Source organism: Eleutherodactylus coqui, chromosome 2, assembly GCF_035609145.1.
Source record: "Eleutherodactylus coqui strain aEleCoq1 chromosome 2, aEleCoq1.hap1, whole genome shotgun sequence".
Lineage (NCBI taxonomy): Eukaryota > Metazoa > Chordata > Amphibia > Anura > Eleutherodactylidae > Eleutherodactylus > Eleutherodactylus coqui.
Genome location: NC_089838.1, coordinates 65,378,929 through 65,396,707, shown reverse-complemented (window position 1 = coordinate 65,396,707; position 17,779 = coordinate 65,378,929). Strand labels below are relative to the sequence as shown.

At 41.5% G+C, this 17,779-nt stretch overlaps 1 protein-coding gene across 1 annotated transcript in view; it reads left to right on the top strand.

The window, feature by feature from the left end:
• The window catches only part of GABRG2 (gamma-aminobutyric acid type A receptor subunit gamma2), a 142,649-nt gene that overhangs the window by 99,474 nt on the left and 25,396 nt on the right, over nucleotides 1–17,779 (top strand). Inside the window, exons 5-6 of the mRNA XM_066589798.1 lie at nucleotides 3,207–3,289; nucleotides 5,329–5,466. Coding sequence (XP_066445895.1) covers nucleotides 3,207–3,289; nucleotides 5,329–5,466 — 221 coding nt within the window. The remainder of the gene's footprint in view (nucleotides 1–3,206; nucleotides 3,290–5,328; nucleotides 5,467–17,779) is intronic.

The following is a 17,779-nucleotide window of genomic DNA, read 5'->3' as shown; positions in this document are numbered from 1 at the left end:
CCCATAGCAGGGAGAGAATGAGCAGGGCTATGGGTTAAGCCCCCATAGTCCGTCTCTCTCTCTCCCTGCTATGGGGAAATCCCAAAGCCCTGCAGGGCTTTTTCTCTCTCTCCTCTTGGAGCAGCTGCACTTTCCAGTGTTCAGCTCCCTGTTCACGCGATTTTTAGCGCAGTATAGGCGCAATTTTTTCATGTACCTATACTGCGCTAAAACAGTGCTCATGTGAACAAGCCCACAAGAAGAGATAGGGGCCGTGTCCTAGAAGGGTTTTTACCCACCCACTGTCACTGTGATAAACACAGCAGCAGAGGGAAGTTCCCATAACAATTGCCATTATAAATGCTAATCTTGTGCATTCAGGAAAGATCTCGCACATGTACAGTGATGGAAAGCTGAATATGGATTTTTATAGATTTCATCGCTATTTTCCCGAATAGTCACATATATGTGCTATAAAATAAGAATGGTTCTGTCTCTGTTTTCTAGAGTAGTTAGAACCACAACCAGTCTAATAACATAGAGGAATGGACCCCATCTGCATGTTTCTGCTGTGACGATATGTTTTAACAATAATAGGTCCTGTTTAAAAAATGATGAGATGTAGATGCTATAAAGTGATAGATACATAGTTGAAAATAGTTTTGCAGATGAAATATTATGTAATTATAAATGAGTGTCATTCTAGGACTGAGATCTGCAGTATAATCATGCCACCGTTCAAGGACAGAGGAGTATAGCAAATGTATTACATTATGTTAGTACTGAGTGCATAACGACTCCAATCCACAGGATTTATGAAATATTACAGAGGATATCAAAAACTACATCAAAGTGTTCCCTTCATACGCTGCACCATACAGGCAGTCAATGTTGATTGAGGGCTAGGCGTCAGACATACGCAATCTCCAAATTTAAAATGTTCATAATCATATCAGAGATGGTAATGGTACATAAAGTACCCTAAGAAGAATATATTTGTTCACACAATTGGGCATGCCATTATATGTCTAGTACTTGGTAGTAGATAGGGTTTCATAGAAATGCTCTAAGCGAGAATCCCTCATTAAGACCAAATGGTACCTTGCTTTCAAGGTGTATAATCCATCTCACCTCCTCCTGAAGTAATTTAGCCTCCAAGTTATCCTTCCTAGGTCCAAGACTAACCTGGCAGATGCCACAGAACTTCAATTCCTCAATTCTACCCTCATAGATATCATTCATATGTCTTGATATGGGTGTGTCGGTCTTAGTCCTAATACAGCTTTGATGTTTGGAGATTCTGTGTCTAAACTCCAGTATAGTTTTACCTATGTAAAGTTTTGGACATGGGCAGACAGTCATGTAGACTATCGCTCTACTTCTGCAGTTAATAACATTCCTGATATGTATAAATTTTGCCATCTATTGTATTTTTAAAGGTTTTTGTAGTCAATGTAACTGAACAGAAGGAATATTTGCCACTTTTATGGCAGCCCACCAGTTGTCTACTCCCAGAAACATTTAGTATTTGATGAGATGCTGAAAAGTGTCTGTGTACCAACATGTCACTAAGGTTCCAACCTCTATGGAATGTGATGCATGGATGGGTTCCTACAGCATCAGAGAGATCGGGGTTTATTGAGAGTATTGGCCAATATTTATGGAGGATTTTATAAATTTCATCTGTATAGCCATCAAATGTCTCAATACATTTGATAATATTACTTTTATTGCTTTTATTTGCATTTCTTTTGTTAATATCAGGGTTTAGGAGACTCACGATCTTGTGTTATAGCCCTTTTATGGGTCTTCTGTAGACACAACTGAGGGTAGCCTCTGTTTCTAAATTTCATGTATAATCTGTCACATTCTGTTCTAAATGACGAGTTGTCTGAGCAATTCCTTCTGGCTGTCAGGTACTGGCCTGTAGGAATGCCCTTTTTCAACATAGGTGGATGCCAACTTTGCCAATGTGGCAAGTTGTTAGTAGCTGTTTCCTTATGAAATATCTTCATTTGTATTTTGCCCTCTTGATCAAGCCAAATTGTTATTGTTTAGGAAGGTTGCAAAGTTTTCAAAGGATTCACCGTTGCCCTGCCACAGAGGATGTGAATATCATCTATATGTCTACTGTACCATCAGAGATATATGATGCCACTTGATAGAATTAAATTGAAGATGGTCATCAGTCACTTGCACTATGACTATATGCTTTTGAATGTGGCTTTTTTATTAACATCTGTGTGAGAGTGGCCTTAAGCCCCATTTACATGTGACAATTATCACTCAAAATTCCCTCAAACTATATCTCTTGAGTGATAATTGTTGCATGTAAATGCTAGCATTATTTGCTTTTCATCCAAACAATGATTTTTAGTTGAGTTTAAAATCCATAAGTCGGACAGAGAGCTGATAGCAAGGACTGCACCCTGTGATTCTCTACAGGAGCACTGATAACATTGTATTCAGCTGCCGCCCCCCCCACCCCCCACGGCAGAACAAAGGGGCTGCATGCAGATAACAGACCACCTGCTGTTGTCTGCATACAGTGTGGAGGCTCATTTATATGCAAATCAAGCTGATAAGCTGCTAACAGGCATTGGTGGCCATTAGCAGCTTATGCAAAATGATCGCTCAAACTGTCATTCTCCCTATCTTTTGAACAAATTTTGAGAGATTATCTTTGCATGTAAATTGGGCTTTATTCTGCACTGCAAATTTAATGGTGAATTTGCAAACAATAGATTTTTTGCAGAAATTTTTATTTGTCCCATTCATCCATGTGTTTGTTTCAGCACAAAATGTCATTTAAATGTATAAAACTCATTTTCAGGTGAATATTCATCAAACAGTAGGCTGAGTGTGAATTTACCCTAGAGAGGCCTGTAAGATCTTAAGTCTTAAATCTTCTGCTAGGGTACCTTTTCCCAGGATACATTTTTTTTAATTAGATGTGCCTCCTTATTGGATATATGTTCTTATTCTACTGCCTCTGATCTTAGGAATTTACACATAATTACGGTATATTAATACATTATCAGAATTTCTCAATTGAAGGTTGGTACTAAAGACATTTTAATGTAATGAAATGACATGTCAGAATATGTTATAGTGAAATACGTAAATAACTACATTACAAAATTGCTAAAAATACAGGACTTTTTCCAGCTGAAGTAAATCATAGTTAATACAGTTATTAACATAAATTTCCACTACTGTCCTTGTAGGCTTACAATAGACGCGGAGTGTCAGCTTCAGTTGCATAACTTTCCAATGGATGCGCATTCCTGTCCTCTGGAATTTTCAAGCTGTAAGTTTTGCAAGCAGAAATGTAATGTATCTTATATGTTTCACTTAATTTAGGACCTTTAGTGAAATAGCATACATATCAACACTTGGTCCTTATTATGGGCATATAAACAAAAATTCTTACATTTATAGACACAATCACATTCTTGTAGGAACAATTCTTTTGATGGCATTCCAGCATTATAAAGAATTAAAAATAAAATGTACATGTGTCCTACCATACCTTTCCGATTGGCTGGATATATTCAGATGTGTCACAAGATTACCAGCTCTTTAAAACAACATAATTTTGCGATACTCTGTCATGTGATATTTATCCTATATATGTCTATTGTAGTCATCCACTGGTTGTAATGTGCATTGTAGAATTCAATGGTTTGTGAGTATGTCGTGATATGGTATTTAATTACTTTCATGATAAACTGAAGTCCTTAACCAAGTTAGAGCTAAAGCAAGGATGAGCACATCAGTACATTTTTCTAAAGAATGAATTTAAAATACTGTCCAGATTGATACAGAGGTCAAAACAAAACCTATTCTAGCAATTTGTAGAGAATTATAATCAATGCGGAACGATCAATCATAGATGCCATTACTCATGGCTCAAACCGGCGTACATAAATCTCTAAACATAAGGTGCTGCCAAACATTCTGCTGTTCTCTTTTAACTGGTGCCTTGCTGTGCCATTAGGCCTTAGTCAGACGGGCGTTTTTAGCCGTGATTTGCGCATGTGCATGCGTCCGGCGATTTTTTAAAACCATTGCTTTGCAATGGTATCGGACACATGAGCGCTTTTTATGCGCTCGTCCGATAAATTATAGAACAGAAATCGCAGATCGCTCCTATCTGCAATCTGCGATTCCTGTTCTCTTCTCTATATACGCTCAATGGGGCCGGCGGCAGCAGCGCCGACCCCATTGAGAACATATAGAAGACAAATCATTCTTCTCTGCCACAGCTGTAACAGCTGTGACAGAGAAGAACGATGTTTGCCCATTGAATTCAATGGAGCCTGCAATACAGCCGGCTCCATTGAAAGCAATGGGCTGCGGGACAGCGCTGGATGAATTGTCGGGAAGGGCTTAAATATATAAGCCCTTCCCTGTAATTCATCAGAAAAGTGTTAAAATAAAAAAAATGTATGTACTCACCTGCTCCCAGCAGCCGGAGATCCCCGCGGCCGGCCTGCAGTGGGTGTGAAGGGGGTGTGACTCATACTTGCCCCTGATTGGCTCAGCCTGAGCCTGATCTCAGTCACACCCATTCATGAATTCATGAATTATTGCCCTCGCAACTGCCAGCGTCCTCTTTGTCAAGTGTCAACACTGCAACCTCGGTGTCTGGCATTAGCGGGGAGAAAGACTCCCTGTTCTCCCATGTGCTGTGGAGTTTTTTGTCCTGGTAGTTTTTCTGTCTTTCTGGCCAGTCCACATTTGATGTTGCCCCTAGGTCATCAAGGCACTTTTGTCATCCTGGCTGCTCCCCAGCATAGTGACAGCATAGGACCTGCAGTCATCTGTCTCCACAATTTCCATGGCTAGACTGCTCAGTCCTTCTCTGCTGCTGTGTCTCTTGTTCCAACACATACTGTATCAACAGTGTTTCAGTCACAAGATGGGCACTGACCCTTCTCCAAAGAATTACATTTGGTTACACAACCTTGTCTAGAAGCTTCTAGTGCAACTTAATTTACTTCTATTAGTAATAAATTTTAGTTGTGTTGGAGCTCCATCTTATGGCGAAAGCTGATATTGCAGTGTGCATTATTGCAGCTCAGTCCTAGATGCCATAGAATGGCTGATAGAAGCAGTGGCCGGACCTCGCTCCAGAGCTCTGCTCACCCCTCTTACATAGTGTCTATTCTATGGGGCCTAATTAACATTATGCAGATATATGGCAATACAATATTCAGTAACTCCTTTGAACAGCAGAATAGAAAAATAGTTCAACTAAAAGATATTTCTAGACACCTTTTTTCTGTACATTATATATAGAAAACCATCCTGTAATTCTGATGAATTCTTTTAATTGCACTAAAGATGGTTACCCAAAAGAAGAAATCATCTATCAATGGAAGAGAAGCTCAGTTGAAGTTGGAGATGTACGATCGTGGAGACTTTATCAATTCTCATTTGTTGGGCTGCGGAATACAACAGAAGAGGTGAAGACAACATCAGGTAGGCAAAAATGTATAGTAAGTTTAAAGAATTCCCTAACATATCTCTTTTTTAAGATCAGCAATATAGTGATTGAATTTTTAGGAATTAATACTTTACAAATTGTATATTGAATCCATCTTGGGTTGTATTGTTTAAAGTGTACCCGTCCATTTATTTTTTACATACACCAGTAGTGAAGATGAATACAAGAAATGTAGTCATATATCCAGTTAGGAGAAAACAGCATAGTTCGCACCTTCCAGGAACCTGTATTCCCACTTTTCTTGCTTTGCTGTAAGAGTTTACAAACCTCATCAGGAGCCCTAAAATCTGGCAAAAGTGACAATATGTACAGGAGAGAAGGGGTAAGCAGGGGGATGCTGCTGCACTTTCTCTCTCTAATGATACATTTTTCAAATGAGCAATTATGAGCGACTATCGGCCCATGTAAACATAGGATTCGGCAGGGCAAGTAAGCAGGAACCTCTTTCAGCCCATGTAAAGAAGCAGTTGTTCATCTATGAATGACTGCCTTTTGACTGTGAATGGAGGTGGGTAGCTAGAAGACATCTCTTTGCCTCCATTTACTTAGCGATCATCACTGTGATAATTGCTGGGACAACTGTCAGGTACTTAACTATCTGACAGTCGTCCTTTTAAAAAGGACCCTAGGTGTTTCAATGAGTGCAGCATGAGATGGAGGGAGGAAAAGCAATAGAGGGCTACATTTGATTATTTCAAAGTCATAGTAACTTAAAGTAAACTTGTCATGTTCCGTGAGCCCTATAACCCCTATAAGCAGTGGCACAGCTAAATGCTGATGCACCTGGGCGCAGAAGTTTATCTTGGGGCCCCCCCAACTTCTTTTACCCCTTCATGCAGTTGCACACCTTTAGCTTCTTGGCACAATGCAAAACCTGTACCAGGGCTCCCAATTATAATGTTTTATTCATAGTACTGGGCTCCCTATAAGGAGAAGAGAGGCCTTATGGGCCCTCTAAGGCTCCTGGGCCCAAGTGCAACCGTATCCCCTGCATCCCCTATAGCTACGCCAGTGCCTATATATACATGGACTCAAAGAAAAGGGCCACTGATTTCAGGGGTGTGCTTTTTATACTTACCCACCTCCTTGTTACTTTGCTGTCTGCCTAGGGAAGCCACCGCCCTGTCCATGTATCTGTCTCAGCGAACCTTGTCCTAGGAACTTATAAACTAAACTTATTTTGCTGATAGAACCTAAAAGGTTCCCTTTAATACTCAGTAACACATTAATCGATACCTTTCTTGATTTTTCATGTTAGATCTGTTAATAGAGACTTAATTGTAATAACAAATATCTTTAAAGGGGTTTTACAGGAGAAAAAAACTGTTGGAATTCCTCAGGATAGATCATCAATAGTAAATTGGCGGGGGTCCACCACTCTGGAACCCTACCGATTAGATGATGAAAAGATGCTATGGATGATTAGAACTGTAAAAATGCCATCCATAGCATATTGACCTGGTTTAGTATTGCAGTTCTCTCCAATTGAAGTGAATGGGAGATAGCTGTAATATCAAACTAGGCCACCATGAATGGTGTTTTGACGTCTATAGCAGCTTTGTTTATCATCTGCTTCACAAGGATGCAAAGTGGCATAATCTAGCAAATCTGAGGTTGGTGAGCTATCAAGAGGATAGGTCATCAATAGTTTTTCTCCTGGAAAGATCCTTTAAAGGGGTTGTCCGGCCATAAAGAATGAATCTCATTACTTCTGTTTGCCCAGTACAATGCACTTTGTAATATACATTGTGCATTGTAAATTAGGCAAACGGAAGTTATTCACTTACCTTTTGGGGTGCCCCCCCCCCTGTGTTGCTCCTCGGTTGCCATTGGTTTCGACAAGTCTCTTGTCCTCTTCTTGTCGGGCCAGCTCCAGGTGTTCTCTGCACGGGGACGCGCTTCTTCTACTCCGCGCATGCGCAGTAGATCTTCTTCTGCCGGCTGCTTCAGGAAGCTCTGGTCTGCCTGCAGGGGACGCGCGGCCGCGGGATCTTCAGCTGACAGGTAAGGGGAGTGGAGGAGGGGGAGTGGAGTGCCGGTCTCTCACGGGGGAGGGGTGCTGCGAGCTGTCAGTAGTCCCGGGATGGGGGTGAGGGGGAAGGTGGGGGAGCTGCTGGTCGGAGCTGTCAGCCAGTGGGGGGGAGGAGGATGCTGCTGGTCGGAGCTGTCAGCTGGTAGCTTGCGGGGGGCGGGGGCTGCTGGTCGGAGCTGTCAGCTTGTGGCTTGCGTGGGGGGGGGCACTGGAGGGGGACACTGTGGGGTGCATGTGTGTGGGGGCAGTGTGGAGGGGGCGGTGTGTGTGTGTGTGTCATGCTTGGTGCTACTTTCACTTTCAATAGCTGAGGATCGCGATTCTCTGCTATTAAAGTGCTGCTACAGATCACGATCTCCTGCTAGAGCTCTGACAGGTGTAGCAGTAGATTCCTTCATCTCCTCATCATGTCCCCTCATTACTGGACACTGGGACACTGCTGTCACAGTGTCCAGTGATGAGGGGACATGCTAAGGAGATGAAGGAATCTCCTGCTACATCTGTCACAGCAGTAGCAGGAGATCGCACTGCTCTCCCTGCCCTCTCATTGCTCTGAATGGGACCGGACGGCTGCCGGCTCCATTCAAAGCAGTGAAGTGTGCGTCTGCATTATGACGCCGGTCCTCCAGTCATGTGACCGGTGTCATCGGGAGCGCGCACGCTGGGGAGAGAGTGGCAGCAGTGCATCATGGGAACTAGCCAGCGGCGCCATCTTTGGAAAATTCTTCAGGCAAACTTTATAAAGGGAAGAAAAGGAATAAAAAGGTGAGCAGAATATCGATTTTTATGGGAAAGGCTGTTGTGTGTGATGCTTCTACTCTACAGGGCATTCATGGGGGAAAAGAAAATCAGTTTGGGCGGTGGACAACCCCTTTAACCCCTTTAGTGGCACGCCCCGAAAAATCTCCTTCCTCCAAAATTTGGAAATTATTTTCCAAAATGGTTATAATGTATTCTTTCATTCTAAAACAATGTTGCAATGTGATTGTTGCATTCCTTAATAAATATTTGCGAGATCAAATTGCATTGTTGACTCCTATTTAAACACCGGCCCTGTGAGGCGTGATATGGTAATAATAAACCTGCCACTGAAGGGGTTAATATTTACCTCAGTATTCACAATTCATTTTCATAATTTCTCCCTCCCTTAATAACACACTTTAACAGTTCCTTAAGCTTTAAATGTCTTGTTTAAACCTCCAAAATGTAAGAGTAACAGAAATATCCTACTAATCTGACACTGGGAATATTTAATGACTTGCTGAATTAAATGCTGGACTATGAGTTTATGTCTTTGTGGTTTGTTAATTATAAAGCTCAAAGGATAGGAGTTGCCAAAAGTAATGCAAAATCACTCTTCTAGTTGGCTAACTGCCCGTAAGAGTAAGCCAATAATTCCCTTGGTGTGTGTACAATACATACTCTGTGTCAGTATGTATTTAGATAGAGAGTTGGGGGTATACAAGTAATGTGTCCTTACAGAACAAACTTCAGAATTGAATGAAGTGGGTCCTTTTTATTCACTCACATTGTATGCACTCAGTGCACTGGTTTATTGTCACCCTCTGTGCAAAGTACAAATGTTAATTAGTCATTAAAGGTCAACTGCAATATTATACAGAACATGCAAATGCAAGGCGTTCATTTCAGCACAAAATCTTTCATCATGTAGAAATACAGTCATTTTTTTCTCATGGAGTTTTATTTATTGAAGTATTTATTAGCTTAATTATAATTTAAAACAGAAATTTTAAAAGTAATAAAGAAATGTGTTGTAGTAGAAAAACACAGCTGGTAAACTCTTTGGGGAACTGTGCCTTCCATTTCAAGCAAACTCATTAGGATGGATTTACATGGACAGATATTTTGTTTGTTAACAAGTGCCAATTGACGATATAGCATATTGATCAGAACTCATTATTGCAGTTTAAATGTGGCAGAAAATCACTAGCATGGCGATGAACAATGATTAATGTGATCATTCTTCCCCATACAGAAAGCATTAGTTGTCAGCATTTTCCTAGGAAGACATGTTGCTGATGAGAAAGCATCTTTATGCCCTCATAAAAGATCCAATCAGCTGTAAATGAGCATTTGATCATTTGTAGATTGATCAAGGGCCAATGATTTGGGAAATGATAGGAATGTTTATACCCAATTATCGACCTTTATGAAAGCAAATTTTAACTAATACTGTACATCTCTCATGTAGCTGGTTAACTTTCTGTGTTGCCTATCTTAAATTAACAGGTCATTCCTTTGTTTACCCTGTTTCCCCATGTTTAAAATTTGATAAAGGGCCTCTTCGGTAAAGGGCCACTTAAGCCACTATAACCATGATACTAATATGCATGCAATTATGGCCAACAAATAGACTGCAGCTCATTCAAATGAATGGTAGACTTACATGTAGATGATGCAGATTTACTGCAAATTGGATGTGGAATTCATGTCAAATCCACAGCAAAAGTCTTTTTTTTGTGAACATACCCTTAAATACATGTATATATTGTATATTTTTTCCAACATTGTATGACAGTTATTATTATATATAACATTCTGCAGATGGAGTTATTGATTAATGAGCCAGGCTTTGAATATGGTTGATTAAAGATTATTTAAAGATTAATATGATTATTAATTATTATTTTTTTAACTAAATTTATCAACTCTTGCTTTTTTATGTTGTATCTCCTAAATGCTAATGAAATAGCTTTTAAGGGCCCTGATTGGGCCTTAAAGGCTATGGAAACCTTTGTACATGGAAAATCAATACACACATATCTTACTAAGTCCCTGCAGAAAAAAAATGATGCATTAATCTGGTTTTTGCATTGCGTTTTCCTTCTCATGCATTTGAAAAGGCTCATACTTGGCTTGACTTGACTATCCTGCATTCAAGTTTCAGTCTTGGAGACATTCCCAAAACTGATTAGCTGATCTCTCTCTTGAATGTGCACAAACTCAGCTTCCCTTTTCCTCTCCTCTTTCAGAGACTGTTTAGCATAACCACACTCACTCAATACTATAAAGCTTTCTCAGCTTTCTCTCCTTTTCTCTCTGAATACCTGAATTCAGCCCTCTGTAAGGCCGGCTGTCCATGGGCGATGGGGCATCCCATGGCGAAACTCCGCTGCGGGAGCCGCCAACCGGGAGCTGGAGCCGCCAGTGAATCTTCGCCGGTCAGCCCTATCTAATAGATAGGCTGACCGCGGAGAATTGGGGCAATTCACAGCATGCTGTGAGTTGCTCGCCGCGAGCATTCTCCGCTCGTGGACAGGTGCCGGCGCTTTCCATAGCAATGCCGTGGACAGGGGGCCTAAAGTTAGCTTTCTTTGCTCTGCTGTTCACCACCATTCTCCGACATTGCCACATAGCCTTCTGTATTAGCTTAGTAAAATTGCACATTTGCAACTGGGGGAGCAGGCTAGGGCAGGAGCTAACAGCTTACTCTCACTGACATATTTTGATAAGATTGTACCTTAAAGCGTACAAATCAAACAATCAGAATTTTTTAATGAAGAACAATTTCAATTACATCCTTATTTCCAAAATTACATTGCTTAAAAGAAAAAGAGTCCAAAGGTGTACATAGCCTTAAGGAACATTTGATAGGAGCATTGATACTGACTAAGGGCTCATGTCCACGGGCAAAATAGGATTTAGGATCCGCAGCGGATTTCCTGCATGCGGATCCGCATCCCATAGGGATGCATTGACCACCCGCGGGTAGATAAATACCCGCGGATCGTCAATAAAAGGGATTTTAAAAAAAATGGAGCATGGAAAAATCCGGACCATGCTCCATTTTCGTGCGGGTCTCCCGCGGGGACGGCTCCCGCGGGCTTCTATTGAAGCCTATGGAAGCCGTCCGGATCCGCGGGAGACCTAAAATAGGAATTTAAAGTATTTACCATCCGGCGCGGGCGGGGAAGGTCAGCTGTTCCTCACGGCCGCATCTTCCTTGCTTCGGCTCGGCGGATGTGCCCGGCGCATGCGCGCGGCACGTCGGCGACGTGCCGGCGACGTGCCGCCGGCGTCAGGAATTCATCCGCCGGCCGAAAATGAAGATCCGGCCGTGAGGAACAGCTGATCTTCTCCGCCCGCGCCGGATGGTAAATACTTTTAAATTCTTATTTTCGGCGCTCATGTCCGCGGGGCAGGAGGGACCCGCTGCAGATTCTCCATGGAGAATCTGCAGCGGATCTGATTTTCCCCGTGGACATGAGGCCTGAGGCTTATTGCAGAAATATACCACTCAGTGCAGCTAGATAAACTGAAAGTTATGATACTGGTATTTATAGTCAGAATTGCTAAAGTTCATAACAATGGTCAAACAGATAAGGAATATATTGTTGTGGAGTAGCTGGAAGCATAGTTAGGCAAGCTGTGTTCATGTGACAGATCTCAGGAAATATTAGTATGTGGTAACTTGGAACAATCCGAAGCAAGGTCATACAAGCTGAAGTCAAAACAAGAGTAAAATAATAACTGGCAAAGAGTTCATGGAGAAGCACTCTTAAATGCTGCTCCTGGTTTTGATTAATCGAACGTCCTTACAAACCATATATGTTGCGGCGGTGCTGGGATTGCTGCCTTGCTGACAAGTCTTCTGCTGGTTTTGGAGATGGTTCTACATCTTCTGACTCAGTGGATGTGGTATTGGGTGTGACATGCTCAGTCGCACCTGTGGGTAATTAGCCTGCCTACTTAACCTGGCTGGATACTGAACTGAACTGCTGTTGATTGCCAATCTCTCCCTGGCTGAGCTTGCAGTCAGAGCTTGGTCCTGGATTGCTCAGCTACTAGAGATGAGTGAGCATACTCGGAAAAGCACTACTCGCTCGAGTAATTTGCTTTATCCGAGTATCGCTGTGCTCGTCCCTGAAGATTCGGGTGCCGCTGCGGCTGACAGGTGAGTCGCAGCGGGGAGCAGGGGAGAGCGGGCGGGAGAGAGGGAGAGAAAGATCTCCCCTCCGTTCCTCCCCGCTCTCCCCTGCAGCTCCCCGCTCCGTGCCGGCACCCGAATCTTCAGGGACGAGCACAGCGATACTCGGATAAAGCAAATTACTCGAGCGAGTAGTGCTTTTCCGAGTACGCTCGCTCATCTCTATCAGTTACCTACCGCATCTCAAGCTAAGTACTGCGATTGTATTCTTTTCTAGTTTTGGTATTCTTGTGTTCTTTCTCACGTGAGGTCAACTAGGGGCTGACGCATGCGGCCAGGGCCATCGTTATCAGGATGATCGTCCTGCCTCCAGGCAGGGCCCTTCCCTTAATTTAGTTATATTGGGACAGTGTTTCCCATATTTTGGTTCTATTTTTTTTTTGTTCTGCCATTCGTTCTTTTGCATTTGTTGGAGATCTGTGGATAACAGATCCAGCGCGTCCAGGTTGAACGCGGCAATGTATGTACTATCTGCCATCCCTACCTGTGCTGCCACAAAACTTGGAAGCTAGTAGGAGAAGAACATGTTGCTGGAACGTGGTCAGGTAAGTTTATTAAAATTCCCATATATTAAATTGACATGCTTTGATATTCAACTGTTAATGGCAACTCCTGATTTCCATAATATATACAAGCAGAAACTGCAAACTGCTTTAATGACTCATGAATAATAATGCTCATTTCCATCTTCATCTATAGAGACTCATTATTTCATTTCATCGGCCATCGTAGAGGTTCATCCCATTAATATGGTGATGTTGATTCACTTCACATATTTTTAAATAAAGTAATCATTATGTCTCCATGACAAAAGGGAGGCTTTCAACAATTTAAATAATAGCCAAGTCAGAAAAAGTTTGACATTGCATATTTTATTTTCAGCTCGGGAGATAGGGGGCCGTACCACTTTAAATATTGCTGAAAACACAGCAATTCTTAAAAATACCAGCTTATTACTCTTCATTTGGAAATCCATTCAGCAATGTCTTTGAAATTCAATGTTCCTCTGAAGTATAAATCTGAATATAAATTGCATTGTTCTGTGCACTGGGGTGTTAAATCCTCCTCACAGCAGGTGTACTAAGAAATAAGTTTGTATTCAAAATTCTACTAAGCCCAAAATGATGTATAGACATCAAGCCTTTGTGTTATCTTTCAAAATACATTGATGAACAAGTTCAGTGGGGAAGGACAATATCAATTCAAAATGTCCATTGTGTACATAGTACTATATTCTTCGAGCAAAGCCTGAGGAGCTATGCATAATCTTGACAAGTTCTGAAGAATAACTTAATATGATAATATAATATATAACAACCAGCCATAACATTAAAACCAGTGGAACTAAATAATATTGATTATCTCATTACAATGGCACCCATCAAGGGGTGGGATATATTAAGAAGCTAGAGAACAGTCAGTTCTTGAAGTTGATGTGCTTGTAGCAGAAAAATATGGACAAGTGCAAGAATCTGAGTGACTTTGATAAGGGTCAAATTGTGATGACTACATTACCGGATCAAAACATCACTATAAGGGCGAGCACCCACTGGCGTTTGCGTTTTCCGCGATTTTTCCGCGCGTTTTTCGCGGCGTTTTCACGGCTTTTCCATTAATTTCCATTGACTTTCATGGGTGCATTAGGAGAAAAATAAGGACACATATGCAACTGACAGTTCCTATGTTAAAAACGCAAACGCAACGCAAAAAAAATGCCAGTGGACAGGAACACATGTTATCTCTATGCCTGTGCAGGAAAAACGCAAAACGCAAAACGCAGGTAAAAAAACGCCAGTGGGTGCTCGCCCTAATAGTGAAGTCTTGTGCATTGTTCTCTGTATGCAGTGGCTATTAACTACCAAATAGTGATGACCAAATTTCTGAAAAGTTGGGTTTGGCTGGTTTGCGGAACTTTTCCAAAAGTTCACCAAACCCATTAAAACTGTATAAGAGCCATAAAAGCCTTGTATAATCATTAATAACAGAAGGGTTGTTGATCCACAGATTATTCCGATTGCCAGATCGAAGTCAGGAAGAATTTTCTTTCTCTTTAATGGGGACAACTGGCTTCTACCTAATAGTTTTTTTTTGCCTTCCTCTGAATCAACATTGTGGTGGTAATAGGGTGAACTGGATGGAAGCATGTCTTTTTTGGCCTTACATACTATGTTAGTATGTTACTATATCAGATAAAGGTAACAGGATGGCTATTCTTTGACTTCTACATTACATGACAATATTGGGTTATTTTAAAATGCTTCTGAGATACGTCCCCAAATTCTTTTTATGTATGATACCATTAACAGATTGTTCATGTGTGATAATCACGGCCACATAACAGGACGAAACAAAACCATTGATTTCAATGGTTTAGTTTTCACTAGTAGTATTCTTGCCCATTAATAGAACGAGCGAGAAAAGATAGAACTTGTCCTATCTTTCTCACACGTAGTTAATACTACAAGCGGGAAAGATAGGGCAAGACCTATTTTCCCGTGCTTTTTTTTCAAACTCGTATGGAAAGTGCAGAGTTTTAAAGGTAAAAAAAAATAGATTTGTACTTCGTTCATGTGCGACTCTGCTCCGTAGTGGCAGGCATAGTTTTGCATATGCCCGTGTGAAGAAGCCCTAAATGGATGGAAAGATTTATCTTCTAAAGTGACCTTCTTCCTTAGGCCGCTTTCACACAGACGACAAAAGTGGGCTGGAGGTGCACATGTCTTGCACAAATATGAACGCACTTCTTTTGAAGGGGATCATATACATGAGCAATTTCTTTCGCATTGCGGTGTGGGAAAAAATCGCAGCATTTCCAATCTTTGGGCATTCCCTCCGAACGCCTCGCCTATTGTTTTCAATTGGGAGGAAAAAAACATTGCACGGTGTGCTAGGTGCACGTGCGTGCGGTGCGAGGTTTCCCCTTGAAAACAATGGGAAACACTTGCCGAGCGGTACTTCCCTGAAGTGATGAGAGGCATGTTTCATGACCTGATATCGCGCTTGCTAGTGTGAAATTAGCCTTAGAGACTAGACAGATACCGGTAGCTTTTTTTACTTTTACAATCTATATTAAGTCATCAGAACGGTGGGGAAGTGATCTGGGACTGTCCTGGTTCAGTATATATATTCTTGACATAATACAGTTTACCTAATATTAAAAAAATTGACATGTTGTTCTGCTTGTCTTTTTTGAAAATGTAATAATAAATAGTATGAGAAGACAATTTGTATGCATTACGTACGGTAGTACTATATATGCAGCCAGTGGTTATATATTTATAGCCATTGCAATAATATTAATTTATAGCTATAATATAGTGGCTTAGTCTTTCTATAATCATACTTTGTATGAATAGCTCTTGAAAGATGGTCATTATAAAGTAATTAAATGTATACAATCAAAACAAATAGATATAGAAAATTGCTGGAGTCCAGGGTTGGACTGGCCCTTTGCATAATAGTACAGTGACCAATCGTACTATCCCTTAGCTAGTCACTGCTTTAATGCTGTGACTCTAGGTTTGCTGGGTAATTTATTAGTATAAATATTAGCCTAGCAGGTAATGTAAGTCAAAACTGTTTTCTTTAGATTACAATGGAACTGGTCTTAAGTTGGTTTTATACATTAAGGCCTCATGTTCACAGGGACAGATCTGCAGCGGGTCACCCGCACGCATGATCTGCGCCCCATAGGGTTGCATTGGACACCTGCAGGTATTTAAATACCTGCGGATGTCATTTTCCCTTGAGGCGCGGATTGCGTCTGCGGGAAAACACCCGCAGCATGCTCCATTTTAGTGCGGGTCTCCCGCGGGGACAGCTCCCGCAGGCTTCTATTGAAGCCTATGGAAGCTGCCCAGATCCGCGGCACACCCGCAGCTGAATTCCGTGCCGGAGAGCAGGAGTTAAAAAAAAAAAAAGAGTGCACAGCGCATGCAGGGCAGATCTGCAGCATCCGGACAGGTAAGTACATCTTTTAGGCTTTATGTCTGCTGGAAAGGAAAGACCCGCTGCGGAATTCTGCCTGATTTTTCCCGTGGACATGAGGCCTAAGGCCTCATGCACACAAGCATATTTGTTATTTGCAATATGACTTGCTTTGTTAAATAAAACCAATGATGGTCAATAGAGTAATGTATGTGACCATGTGTTTTTATTTTTATATGGCATGGGCATAACTCCATGCATGGCATGTTTCGTAGAATGTCATATGACCACCGCAATCTCAACATAGAGGTTAAATTCATTATGCATCTATACTATACATCTGTATTATTCATATCGGCAATCTAAGAAAAAATATACATGAAAATAAACAGTAAAATATAAATATATAAATCTTGATACAAAATTACATTTAGGCTAGAACAGGCAGCATATGTTGCATGATACAAATATAAGGATGTCCCATAGAGTCATTGCATTCCAAATACATATGTACAATAACATATAAATATGTGTGATTGCTTAGAAGCAAACAACTCAGTAGATGTAGGTGACCCCCCTTGGATAATTATGAAATGGCATGCATATAATATCATTATGCTACTTTGTCTGGATTGTATAATTATTACTAGAGATGAGCGAACGTACTCGTCCGAGCTTGATACTCGTTCGAGTATTAGCGTGTTCGAGATGCTCGTTACTCGTAACGAGCACCACGCGATGTTTGGGTTACTTTCATTTTCATCTCTGAGACGTTAGCGCGCTTTTCTGGCCAATTGAAAGACAGGGAAGGCATTACAACTTCCCCCTGCAACGTTCAAGCCCTATACCACCCGCCTGCAGTGAGTGGCTGGCGAGATCAGGTGTCACCCGAGTATAAAAATCGGCCCCTCCCGCGGCTCGCCACAGATGCATTCTGACAGAGATCAGGGACAGTGCTATCTTGTTGGAGCTGCTATAGGGAGAGCGTTAGGAGTATTTTAGGCTTCAAGAACCCCAACGGTCCTTCTTAGGGCCACATCTAACAGTGTGCAGTAGTGTGGAGGTTGCTTTTTGCAGTGTTGCACATTTTTTTTTTTTTGGTATATCGGCCGTGCAGAGCATTGCACCCTGCAGTAATACTCCAGGGCCAGAAGCGCTTAGGCAGGGACAGAAGACATATTATTGATTGAATATAGGCAGTGGGCCTTTGCAAAAAAATTTGTGGGAAAAAAATCTATTTGGGCTGCCTGTGAGTGTCCTCAGTGTTCTGGGTCTGTGCTGGGTGTAGTAGTTCTCCAAATTCATACGCAGCCAGCTAAGTGTTACAGCAGGCTTGCGCCAAATTATTTCCTTGCTCTGTCTGGGCTCTGAAATCACCGCT